The 12,601-nt window shown below is 40.4% G+C and overlaps 2 protein-coding genes across 2 annotated transcripts in view; both read left to right on the forward strand.

The window, feature by feature from the left end:
* Window positions 1-9,542: 9,542 nt before the first annotated feature.
* Window positions 9,543-12,595, forward strand: LOC106148230 (spidroin-1-like; the record flags this gene model as incomplete). The annotated part of the gene is given in 3 exon segments (XM_013512875.1): window positions 9,543-9,646; window positions 11,808-12,073; window positions 12,181-12,595. Coding segments are annotated over 3 exon segments (785 nt in total), but the record flags the coding sequence as incomplete, so codon positions are not given.
* The window catches only part of Pja2 (praja ring finger 2, E3 ubiquitin protein ligase), a 64,356-nt gene continuing 64,059 nt past the window's right edge, over window positions 12,305-12,601 (forward strand). The window contains exon 1 of the mRNA XM_005382175.2: window positions 12,305-12,408. The gene's annotated coding sequence lies outside the window, so the exon portion shown is untranslated. The remainder of the gene's footprint in view (window positions 12,409-12,601) is intronic.

The raw sequence follows: 12,601 nt of genomic DNA on the forward strand, positions 1-12,601 counted from the left end.
ATGATAAGCCTCTATAAAAAGCCCTAAAGTATGAGATTCAAAAGTTTCTAGGTTAGTCAACACATCAGTATGCTTGCCAAATACACATCAACTCCTTGAAGATGGCAGCTTTTGTATGCAAGATGCTTCTGAGCCTTACCTTTGTACCTCTTCAACTGGCTGCTCATCTGTACCATTTATTATAGCTCTTGTAATAAACATGTAAACATTCTTCTTTGATTTCTTTGAGCCATCAAATTATTGAAACTTAGGAAGGGGGTGTAGGACTGATAGGCCAATAGAAGTATGGAGAAACTGAAAACTCACTAATTCTAATTGGCATCAAAAGTTGCAGTTAGTTTTCTGGGACTGAACTCTTAACTCGTGGGATCTGACACTGACTCCAGTCAATGGAGTCAGAATTGAATTGACCCTAAGCTGGTATTGGAGAATTAGTCTGTCAGTACACTTGGTCATGGAAGTATTGGAAGTGTTTAGTAGAAACAACAATTTATTTTCCATTGTAGTTTCTGACACGTTATACATAGTTGAGAAAAATGGTGATATTCAGTATGAAAAAAGATAGTATGGAGTCTAATAATTTTAGAGCTGACAGGGATCTTGTGAAGATAGTATAGAACAACCATTTCATTTTGCACAAAGAATAATATGTTAACTTTGTGTAGGTTATTGAGTTACGGGAGGAGAATCAGAACACAACCGAAATATCAGTTCAGTGTTCTTTTTCCAATATCATTCTGCATTTCCGTGACTACTGACTCAGTTTTGGAAATGCAATCATCATTATCATCATCATCATCAGTCAATCAGTAATCATTGTCACTAATTACTGAATGCTCACTATGTGCTGGTTACTGCGCTAACCACTAATTATCTCATTATTCTTCACAATAATGCTTTTGAGTAGATGCTGTTACAATGCTCATTTTCCAGATGTAGAAAACAAGAATTAGGTCACCCAGTTAGTAAAAAACAAATAGGAACTGCAGACAAAACTTTTAACTATTATGCTCTATTTGAATAACTAGGGTGCTCACATCTAGGCTTTATGGGTGGATATTGTAAGAAAATAGCATCTAATCTAAGGAGAAAATTTCTGACTTTCCATTTTGATAATTTCAAATTAGAATACAATTTCAGTGAGCTCCCCTGATCTTGCTGAATGGACCTTGGGAAAAGATTTGTATTGAGTAGGAAAGTGGAAGAATCAATATCAATTCATCCTTTTAATTCTTCATGTTTCTATTTTTCTCACTAATCAGCTGATAGTGTTATGTATCTCAGAGCCTATCTGTCTCTGCATTTTGCAATTAAGACAATTAGAATATATTTTGAAGCTGGACATGCTGGCACATACCTGCAATCCCAGCACTGGGGAGGTGGAGGCAGGAGGATTACTTTGAGTTCAAGGCCAGCCTGTGTTACAAAGTGAGTTCAAGTCCAGTCTGAACTGCATAGTGAAACCCTGTCTCAAAAAGGCAAAAAAAAAAAAAAAAATTCACTTTTTAAAAAATTAACTGAATCTAATTTTCGACATTGACTGTTCAGCCCACTGTGGACATTTGCCACTTCTTTTGGTTACCTGGAATCTGAACTTCTTTCCAGTTTGAGGAATTTTCTACCATAAAAATCTTAGACAGTGGCATAGCTTCACATTATAGTAGCAGAATATGTCAGCTCCTTGCTCTCTCACTCTCTATTGGCACATGATTTAGGCTCTGGTAATCAAATACCCCTTCCAGGAACTTTGGCTTAGGAACTAGTGAGATAAAGAAACATGGTTAGGGAAGGATTTATGTTGGCAGTGACAGCAGCCAATTTTTAGTAGCCTAGTTGCCAAGAGCACCACTCTGTGTTGGAGTAGGCTGTATCATCTGGTGCTCAATGAAGTGACAGCAGTGTCCTCACTAGCCTGGTCCTCACTAGCTAGTGTGTATCCTTGCTTTAATGGTGATTAAAATTAAAACTAAAGTGACAGTATGAATTTACAGACAAAAGCTAGCCTTAACTGGAGAGAAAGAAAGAAAGAAAGAAAGGAAGGAAGGAAGGAAGGAAGGAAGGAAAGAAGGAAGGAATGAAGAAAAGACTCCAGCTTGAGTAGTAGCTGGAGGGGAGATACTCTAGAGAAGAGGATCAGAGTGACCCACCCACAAAAGAATGGAGACTAGTTTTATGGAGTGCTACGGCTGGTTAAAATCCAGTCAATCATTATGTCAGTCTTGATTTATAACTCAGGAATTCTCATGACTTGAGGGGCAATTTGGTTTCCATGATAAGAATCCTCATGGCTTGGGGTAGTCTTATAATGTGAGCTCTGCTGCAATCCAGGTGACCATAGGTTTACAATAATGGAATCTTTTAGATGTAAGTGTTCTCAGTCTTGAAGGCTCTTTGCTTGAGAAGAGAGGCTCAAACCTGCAGAAGCACAGTGAGTACTAGTGACCCCTGAGGCCTCCAAAGGGAAATGCACCATTAGAATGGAGCAGTGGACACTGTGGACTGCAGTAGTTGGTGAATTAATCTAGTTCAGACACCACCCAGGAGAGGGCAACTGGCCGGTAGCCATTTTGAAAAGGGGCAACAGAGGCTAGAACTCAGAGAGGCTGTGAGTTGGCTCCATCTAGTGGCTCCAAGTGTCAGGGTGAGGTACACATGAGTTCAACCTGGTAAGAGGTCAGGGAGTCAAGTTCAGCTGGGAAAGGAGTTGAATTCAAGCCAGCAGGAGGCAGTCAAAGTATTGTGATTGAAAAATTCATGTCCTAGCCTGACAGCCATAAATGAAAAGCAAGCTGAACTTCAGTGGATCTAAAGGCCCAAGATTGCTGGGACTATCCACCACCACCATAATTCTACTGCTGGCTTGCTGGGATCAAACAACATGGATCTGGGCTATGTCTGCCTTCTCTGTCAAACAGTGACAGCAGAGACACATCCTGAAGTAGACAATTTTTTCTGCTTTTCTTCCTTTCTTCACGTTTGTATTTATTTTTCTAGTTTTTATCTTCATTTATTTGCTCTTGTTTTTATGAGTGAGAACATTGCTTCTAGATTTTTGTTTGTTATGTTCTGTTATTTCATTTTTCCTTCTTTCTTTCCCTCCTGTCTTCTTCACCAGTTCCCAAAGCTTGTGAAATCTCCCTTTGACCTTCAGGCTTGCTTCTAATCCCTTTCTCTTCTTCTATTTCTCTATTTTTCTCCTAACCCCTTTTAAATTTTCTTCCCTGTGGGTAAAAATCACCATTTTGAGGGAACATTTACTGCACACAATTTTCTGTTTTGTTTTAGATTTGGCTATATAACAAAGATCCTGTTTATATTATTAAGGTGGCAAATTAATAGTTACCATAGTTTGTCATTTTCTAGAATGTGTTTGATGCTATTGTTATTACCAGTTGTACTATGTTAGCCAAGGTGATATGACTGTTCTAATCAGCTGTCCTTCCTTGTATATCAAGACTGAGATTGCCTAAGGGTCATAAACAATAAGATAAGTTAATGCCAAAGAACCATGGTCTAGGGCAAATAGACAGAAATTTCTTATTCTCAATAAATTGAAGAGGTATGATGTTGCAACACACTCAAAACCCAAAAGCCAGCTACACCTGGAAAACATCTCTGAGAAGTAGTCATTTCATAAAGATTCTCAATATTAGCAATAAAGATACCTACCATGAACAATTTACAAGCATAAACACAGGAATTAAACTAAAAGACATAGAAAAGGAGAAGACAAAGACGTAAAATGAAACCCCAGATGTCCAGCTCACCAAAGGCAAACCTAGGGGGCAATAAGGGAGAACAATTCAAAAGCTACCCACCTCGACTCTCTGAAGTAGTGACAATGGAAATAACAAAGCAAATGAATAAAACTTTAGAAAAAATCAAATCAGAAGTAATTTCACAGATAAGTTCAGAGATGATGACCTTAATGAATGTCCTCTAATCCAAGCACCTGGGAGGCTGAGGCATGAGGATTGAAGTGAATTCAAAGTCAGCTTGGGCTACATAGTGAGCTTAGGACTACCCTGCATTACATAGTGAGACCCTGTCTCAAAAAAAAGCAAAAAGCCTGCAAGGGACCATGAAAAATCAAATGAAAAGCTGCCAAGTGATGCAATGAAGAATAACATAAGTTTGATCAGAGTCAATAAAAAGGCAGGAGATAGGGCAAACAACATAAAAACCTGTTCACAGAAGTGTGGCAGAAACTTCCCAAACAGGTTAAAAGAATTTGAAATACAAATAAGTGAGGTATATTGAACTCCAATTACCACAAAAAAAAGCAATGAAGACTCAAATCTATGCAATTTGAAATAAAAAGGATAAAATCATGATGAATCTTGCAGAAATCCACAAGATCATTAATACCTACTTCAAGAACCTATATTCTAATAAGATGGGAAATATAGAAGAAATGGACAAATTCCTAGATACATATGAGTTACCAAAGTGGAATCAAGAAGTTATAAGGATTCTAACTAACCCAACATCAGTCAGTCAAATTGAAGATGTAATTTAAAACCTACCAATAAAGGAAAGCCCAGGTCCTGATACATTCATTGTTGAATTCTATGAGAAATTTAGAGATCTAATGCCACTACTCCTCAAATGGATTAATGAAATTGAAAGGGAAACAATACTCCTAGACTCATTCCTGGAAGCAAGCATTACCTTGATACCAAAACCATTGAAAGATCCAACCAAAAACAAGAATTACATGTCAATCTCCCTCCTGTACATAGATGCAAAAATCCTCCATAAGATACCCACAAACAGAATGCAGAAAATCATCAAGAAGTTATATACCATGACCAAGTAGGATTCAACCCAGGGATGCAGGAATGGCTCAACATATGTAAATAAATAAATGTAATAAACTGTATTAACAGTGCCAAGGACAAAAACTGTATGATCATCTCAGTAGATGCAGAAAAAGCTTTTGACAAAGTCCAACACCTATGCATGATATTCATGATAAAAACCCTGCAGAAAATTGGAATAGATGATCTTTATTTCAATCTGATAAAGGCCAGCTATGACAAATAGCCAACATCATACTAAACAGGAACTAGACAAGGATGTCCACTGTCACCACTCCTATTCAGTATAGTTCTAGAACATTAGACAAAGTAATTAGACAAGAGAAAGAAAAAAACAGAATAAGGATAGAAAAGGAAGACATTAAATTATCATTATGTGCAGATGATATCATAATCTACATAGAAGACCCCAAAAACTCCACCAACAGACTTTTAGATTTAATAATTAAATTCAATAGCATATCTGGATACAAAATCAACATTCAAAATCTAGCATTCCTGTACACAAACAACAAACTCACTGAGAAAGAAATTAGAGAAACTGCACCTTTCACAATAGCATTCAAAAAATGAAATACCAGGAATCAACCTAATGAAGGAAGTAAAAGATGTCTACATTGAAAACTACACTACTCTGAAAAAGGGGATTGAAAAGGATATCAGAAAATGGAAAGATACCCTTTGTTCTTGAGTAGGAAGAATCAATATAGTGAAAATGGCTGTAATCCCAAAATTGTTATACAGATTTAACGCAACCCCAGTCAAAATACTAATAGCATAGCTCACAGATTAGAGAAAACAATCCTAAATTTCATTTGGAACCAGAAGAGACCTAAAAGAGCAAAAACAATTCTGGGCAACAAAGGCATCACAATCCCTGACTTGAAATTATACTCAAAGCTACAGTGATAAAACCAGCATGGTACTGGCAAAAAACAGACCCAAGGATCAATGGAACATACTAGCAGATTCAGAAACAACCCCAGACATACTCAGCCACCTTATCTTCGACAAAGAGGCCAAACACCTTCACTGAAAGAAAGATAGTTTGTTTAATAAATGGTGCTGGAAAAACTGGTTTTCCACATGCCAAAGACTACAACTAGGTCCATATCTCTGGCCATGCAGTAAACTAAAATTGAGATGGATCAGAGATCTAAATATTAAAACAATCAACAAATCTGCTGGAAGGTAGAATAGGTAGAACTATTAAAGATATAGGTGTAAGGAAAGATTTTATAAACAAAACCCCAGGGCTAGGGATATAGCTCAGTGTCACAAGCACCTGCCTGGCAAGTGCAAGTTTGTGAGTTCAATTCCCAGTACCAAAAAATAAAAAAATTAAAAAAAAAACCAATCACACAGGAAATATCAGAAAAAATCAACAACTGAGATTTCATCTTATTAAAAAGCTTTTGCACAGCAAAAAAACTGCCAACAGAGTGAAGAGACAACCCACAGAGTGGGAAATAATTTTTGCCAGCTGTTCCTCAAAGGACTAATATCTAAAATATATAAAGAACTCAGAAAAATCAGACCCCCAAATTAAAGGCCCAATCCAAAAAAAGGCATCTGAGATGAATACATACTTCTCAGATTAAGAAGCACAAACAGCAAATGAATATATGAAAAAATGTTCAACATCACTGGTCATTTGAGAGACGCAAATTAATATAACACTGAGATTCTATCTCACCCCAGAAAGAATGGCTATTATCAAGAAATCAACCAATAATAAAAGCTGGCAAGGCTGTGAAGGAAAAGGAATCCTTCTCTACTGTTGGAATGTAGTCTGTTGCAGCCACTGTGGAAAACAGTGTGGAGATGCCCCAAAATCTAAAGCTAGAGGTTCCATTTGACCCAGCTATTCTCTTTCTTGGTATCTTCCTGAAACAATTAAAAGCATCATATCACAGCAATATATGCACACCCATGTTTATAGGAGCACAGTTTGCAATAGGTAAATGTTGGAAACAGCTCAAATGCCCATCAACTGATGAATGGATAAAGAAGATGTGGGTTTTTTTACACAGTGGAGTACACTGTGCCATACATAAGGATAAACTTGAGACCTTTATAGGTAAATGGATATAACTTGAAACCATACTCATCAATAAAATAAATCAGACTCACATATGTAAACAGTGTATTGTCTCCCTAGTATGAGAAGTAGAAAGTATAAATAGGGACCAAAATAATAGATATTGTGAAATAGGAAGAAAATGTTCAAAGGGGAAGGGAAAGAAAGGACAGGAAGGGAAGAAGGAAGGAAGAAAGGAAAGGAAGGAAGGAAGGAAGGAAGGAAGAAGAAGAACATAAAGAAAATAGAAGAAAAAGTGGAAAGAAAGCTTTTGTAAGTAAGGAGGGCAAAAGGGCTTGAAGAGAGCAAAGGAAAAGGGGAAGAAAAGAATTATGATATATCATGTACTGGTACAAATTCCACATGATGGATGTTATCATTATGTATATCTAAAATGTACCAATAAAATTAATTAAAAACAATAAAAATTTTAACAAAGGTAAAAAAAGAAGTGAACTTTAGAAAATGAAACTTGTAACTAGAATCTTAGAGGAGAAATGAAGAACAGACTATGTTCATAAGAGTAGTGTTGAATTTAAATAAACATATAGAAATTAAAATATGATAGTTGAAAAAAATAATTCAATAGAAGGAATTAAAGATAATGCTTAAGAACTGTCCCAGAAAGTTGGACACAAAAGAAAAGATGATAGGGTGACAGAAAAGAATTGGAAAATATCTACAGAGAAAGAGAGAGAGAGAGATTATTATCAATGTAATATAAGAAATTTTCAAGGGCTCTAAGAATAAGTCTTCATACAGAAAAGATCTGCCCAATGCCTACCACATGAACCAAAACCCCATATTTAGAATACACTAAAATCTTAGAGCACCATGATCAAAGAAACGTCCTCAAAGTACTGGGGAGGGGGACTAGACTACCTGCTATATTTGCTGTATGACTCATAATCAGTTATTGAGGATTTAGGTCATCCTACCAAGTTTAAGCAGATAAAACATTTGTAATTTGTTATAAAATGGCTTACACTACTGTGGGAAAGGCTAATGAAACAGGCTCTAATTTGAGCTTCCAAGAATTATGCCGAGTCATATTGCAAAACCAGGCCACCAGCAGAACTTCTGCCCTCAGCTTGAGGAGGGAAGCAGCACCAAGAGCCTGACCCACAGGAAACGTCACTGCTACACCATCTTCAGTGCTGCCTGCACAAGCCGCAGTGTACTGTATTAGCCAGCTTTTCATTTCTGGGAAAAATACCTGACATAAAGTAAAAGGTGGAAGGGGTTATTTTTCGCTCACGACTTGAGAAGATTTATTCCATGACTCTGCACCATGGTGGAAGAGTATGGTGAAGGAAAGCTGCTGAATTCACGGCAGCCAGGGAGCAGAGAGATAAGCAGAGTCAGAGAGGAGGGGGCCAGAAATAGTCCCCATGCGCATGCCCCCATGACTTACCTAGAAACACCCAGATGTGTGCTTCACTAACCTCCTCAGCATCTCTCAAGCGATTCCAGTGGACAATCAAGCTTAGCCACTGCACATACCAACAGAGTGGATGCCCCAGGCTCTAACTCTGTACTGGCACAAAACTCAAGTCCAGACCGTAAGATCACCAGCACAACTATTAGAGATAATTGCTAACGTTGACTGATAATGATAATGTTCACATTCCACATCACATTAGTGCAACTAATTGATAGAACCTAAACTATACCTGGAAAACTAACAGCAAAGGAAGTCTCAGGAAGCAGAACTCTCAGGTTTCCAGTGTCTCCAGCATATGAAGGCACGTTAGAAAGTTGTGAAGGCTGGAAAGCCAATCACACTGTCTATCTTAGTCTGGCACACACGTCCAGCACACACACCCTCTTCTTTGCATAAACTCTTGCACCACAGTTGCCATTAACTATGCTTAAACTCTCTATAAAAGGAAAGAATCCAAATCTTATCAGTCCCTGTACCCACTTCTCAATCTAATATTGATGTCCTGAAGCCTAGCATTTCTCAAAACCTAGCCTGCTTTAGAATCACACAGCGATGGCAAACCTTTTAGAGCTTTCAATGATGACAAACAGCTCACTGAGGCATTTCAATGATGACAAACGGCTCACTGCGTAGGCTCACCACGACTGATAGAGGTTTCATTTAACATGAATTATAAAGTACTACTCCCAATGATTCTGATTCCTTTAGTCTGAGATGCAGCCCCCAAATTTGCATTTATAGCAGTTCATAGGGGATGCTAATGCTGCTTGTTCAGGGACAACAATCTCGGAATGGACAAAATCTACAGAATCAATTGTGTCATTGGTAAAATTGTAACCTTTTCTGAATGTTTATTGTTACCTTTGCCCTCAACCAGAACTGAGGTTGTCAAAGTGCCTGAACTGTTCTGTGGGGATTATCAGAACAAGCTTGGAACACATGAGGTGCACCTCTGCCATCATGGGGTCCTTGAAATATGACATGAAACAGAACATCTCTCTCTCTTACCACTAAGTGAGGTTCATGTATGCATAAAATATACTTTTGAGTTAAAACATAACATTTGAGGCTTTATCTGTTACATTAACTGGTATTGCTCAATGAATTCAAGATTGCTTATAAGTAAATATTGAAAACACACAGCACTGCTTTGGTTGTTCTGGGGAAGGTGAGACCATTGACATCAGCAGCTACAGTGATGGCAATACATGCAATACCTTCTCCAGGCATTTGGGAGCCAGAGGCAGAGCCTGTAGAGCAAGACGAAGAAATCCAGCAGCAAACAATAGGAATTGGAATAAGGTAATGCCACAAAGCTTGCTGTTCTTACAGAAATTGGGCCATTTTTCTTGAGTAAATACTCCCTGGACTGTTGTGAGACTTTGGTTAATTTTCAGTGATCAGGAAATGTTGATTCTGCCAGCTTTGCCAGCATTCCCATGGTTTTTATGGAAACGACCATTCTCAGAGTTCTTGTGCCACCACACTTGCTGACATTATTCTAAGGCTACGATTAGAACACAAGTCCTCTCACCCTTAACCAGTTCTCCTTTGATTTATGCACAGGGTTGTTGGGCTTCATGTGTATCAGAATTACCTAGAGGGCTTGTTAAAATACAGCTGAGTACCATACCTAGCATTTCTGATTCAGGTTTGAAACTGAACCTGAGAATTTGCATTTTTATAAAGCACTCAGGTAATGCTGATGCTGTTAGTCTGTAGATTTCTCTGAAGGACTACTGCATTATCCTACGTGGTTCCTTCAACCTACTACCCTAGGGTATGCGTCCCAACTATAGAATTAACGATATACATAAGCTAATCATCCATAGTTTATCTAGGTAATGTATAATAACACAGTACATAAACTAATATGCATTTAGTACTTCATTCTAGGCATGATATGCTTTACACTGACTTGGTTATTTAATTTATACAATAACCCATAAGTAGGTATTGTTAGTTTCCCGTGTTTAAATAGGAAATCAAGACTAGAGAGTAAGGCAGTTGTCTAGACACATGGAACTATAAATCAGGAGCTAGTGAATATCTCTATTTAACTCTAGAGTACGTGTGGTAGGCCTGCATCCTAGCATTCTCAGAGAGCCACATCGATCACTTTCGATGCATTGGATGCCTGTCCTTGGGACATGGATGCAGGATTAAAAACAGTGACTCAGGCAATGAGGAAAGTGATTGCTATTTTGATTCTTTTTTTTAATCCTTTAATGACATCATGATAAAAATGTCATCTAAGTGCTGTGCCTTTGACATGTGCCTACTGCTAGATAATTTACCCTCTCAACAAAGTGGATTTTAAGCTCAACCAGAGCCGTTAGTGGCAATAGCTTCTGACCAGAATTCTCAAATATTATTTTACTTCCACTTATAGTTACTTTCAACCTAAGATAGGTGATGTGAGTTTTCTATTTACAGCACTTTAACAGCTTCCTTCTTAAAGAAACTGAAAACACATTTGCTTAAAGAAATGGAAAATAGTGCGAGTAGAATACACTGATGTGAAAAAATTGAAATTTGAGAAACCCTGCATCCCAAAGCAGGTTAGTGCCTCCCACTGGGCCAAGGTTCAAGACTCTAAAGGGAAATTAGAGGAATGTAATTAAAATATGAATTCTCTTGCAAAGAGGGAGCGACCTGGATAGAAAAGAGTTACAACTCTTGCAGCAACATGTGTAAAGGCATTGTAATATCAAGGGGGAAGCGGTTTCTTGGTAAGATACGTACCACGAGGGAGGGCTGGAATTAAACTTGGTTTCACAAAACGTCTAGCATATTCTCATAGCCTAAATTTCCATAGTAAAATTTTGGATTGTGCTCATCAACAGACAGAAAAAAAATTAGTCTCACTTCCCTGCGGAATTTTAGTTGTCAGATGACAGCACAAGAAAAGGGGCTCTTAATTCGTGAGAGAGGACACAAGACAAGTACACCCCGGGGAACGGCACTAAAGGATGAGGAGGGGAGGGTACAACGTACCAGAGAAAGACAGGACTGTAACCAGGGAAGAGGGCATATTTAGGGATGAAAAAAGAGGACATGTGCAGAATGAAAAAACAATTTTGCACCACTGACATAATTACCTAAATCGTCACCCTGGTTTACATTAAGCAAGGTGTCTGGGGGCTACAGCTGTTGCTTTTATTTTGGTTGCCTGTGACGGGAAAGGTTACTTCCCGGCTTGCCAACCCATCGGCCTCTGTAGGTAAACCGCAAGGCTCTGGTCAGGCCAAGGTTGCAAAGCCGGGCCCTACCCGCGGGGGAGAGGAGGGCAGCACTGGGCAGCGCCCGGAGCCGGCCTGGCAGCACGCCCTTCTCCCTGCTGTTGTTTCTCTTTTCCCACTGATATCGAAACTACCATTGACTGGGTTTTGCGCCAGGAGACCCTCGTCTTGTTGGGTTTCCAGTGCAATTAAGATCAATTCTGACGCCTCCATTTTGGCAGCTGCCGTCGGCGTCACCCAAAAAGTCTAACTGCGCCAGCTCTGCCCTCGGCCCCCAGCCCGTCCCCGCCCAGACCCCGCCCCCTTCCCCCAGCCAAGCCACAAAAGGCTGTGCAGTTTCAGCCCCAACACGTGCCCCGCCCCCTCCCCAAACGTCGCAGTGCTGCAGGGAAAGGAGGTGGGGCCAGTAGGGGGAGGTGGGCTCGGGCCTCGTCTTTCCGCTTTTCGGCCAATCCGTGCAGCGCCCCTGACAGAGACGCGGAGCCCGGTGCAGCAGACAGTTCAACTATTTTCCCCTTTTCTGCCACGTCCCAACCATTGACGCGAGCCCACTCTTCGAGTTGCGATTGGGTGTGTCCATTTTCCCCCCTGCAGAGGCTGCTGGCATTTATTGGACAGCACTGCCTAGGGGGCGGGGCTTACGTGCTCGCCCCGCCTCCACCGCGGCGCGAGGGGCGGGGCACGCCGCTGCCGCCTCTGCTTCCGCCGCCGCCGCCTGCCGCTGCGCGCTCGGCGGGGGAGGAGTCGGAGGCGGAGAAGAAGGCGGTGGTGGCGGGTGGCGGATCGAGCGCCGTTCGCGTTCCGGAGCCGCTTCGCGTTTCGGTGAGGGGATTTTTTGTTTCGCAGTCTGGCCTGTTCTGATGTCGGGAGTGCGGGGGTCGGGGCGCGGAGACCGCTGCCTTGCGCTGCTCCGCGTCCCGGTCTCCGCAGAAGGGCGGCGGGGCCTGTCGGCGGCCCGCGGCGCGGCCATGGTGGGTGGGGTTGCGGGCCGTGGCGGCCTCTTCGCCTCCCGGCC

Source organism: Chinchilla lanigera, unplaced genomic scaffold (assembly GCF_000276665.1).
Source record: "Chinchilla lanigera isolate Chin_1 unplaced genomic scaffold, ChiLan1.0 scaffold00017, whole genome shotgun sequence".
Classification (NCBI taxonomy): Eukaryota; Metazoa; Chordata; class Mammalia; order Rodentia; family Chinchillidae; genus Chinchilla; species Chinchilla lanigera.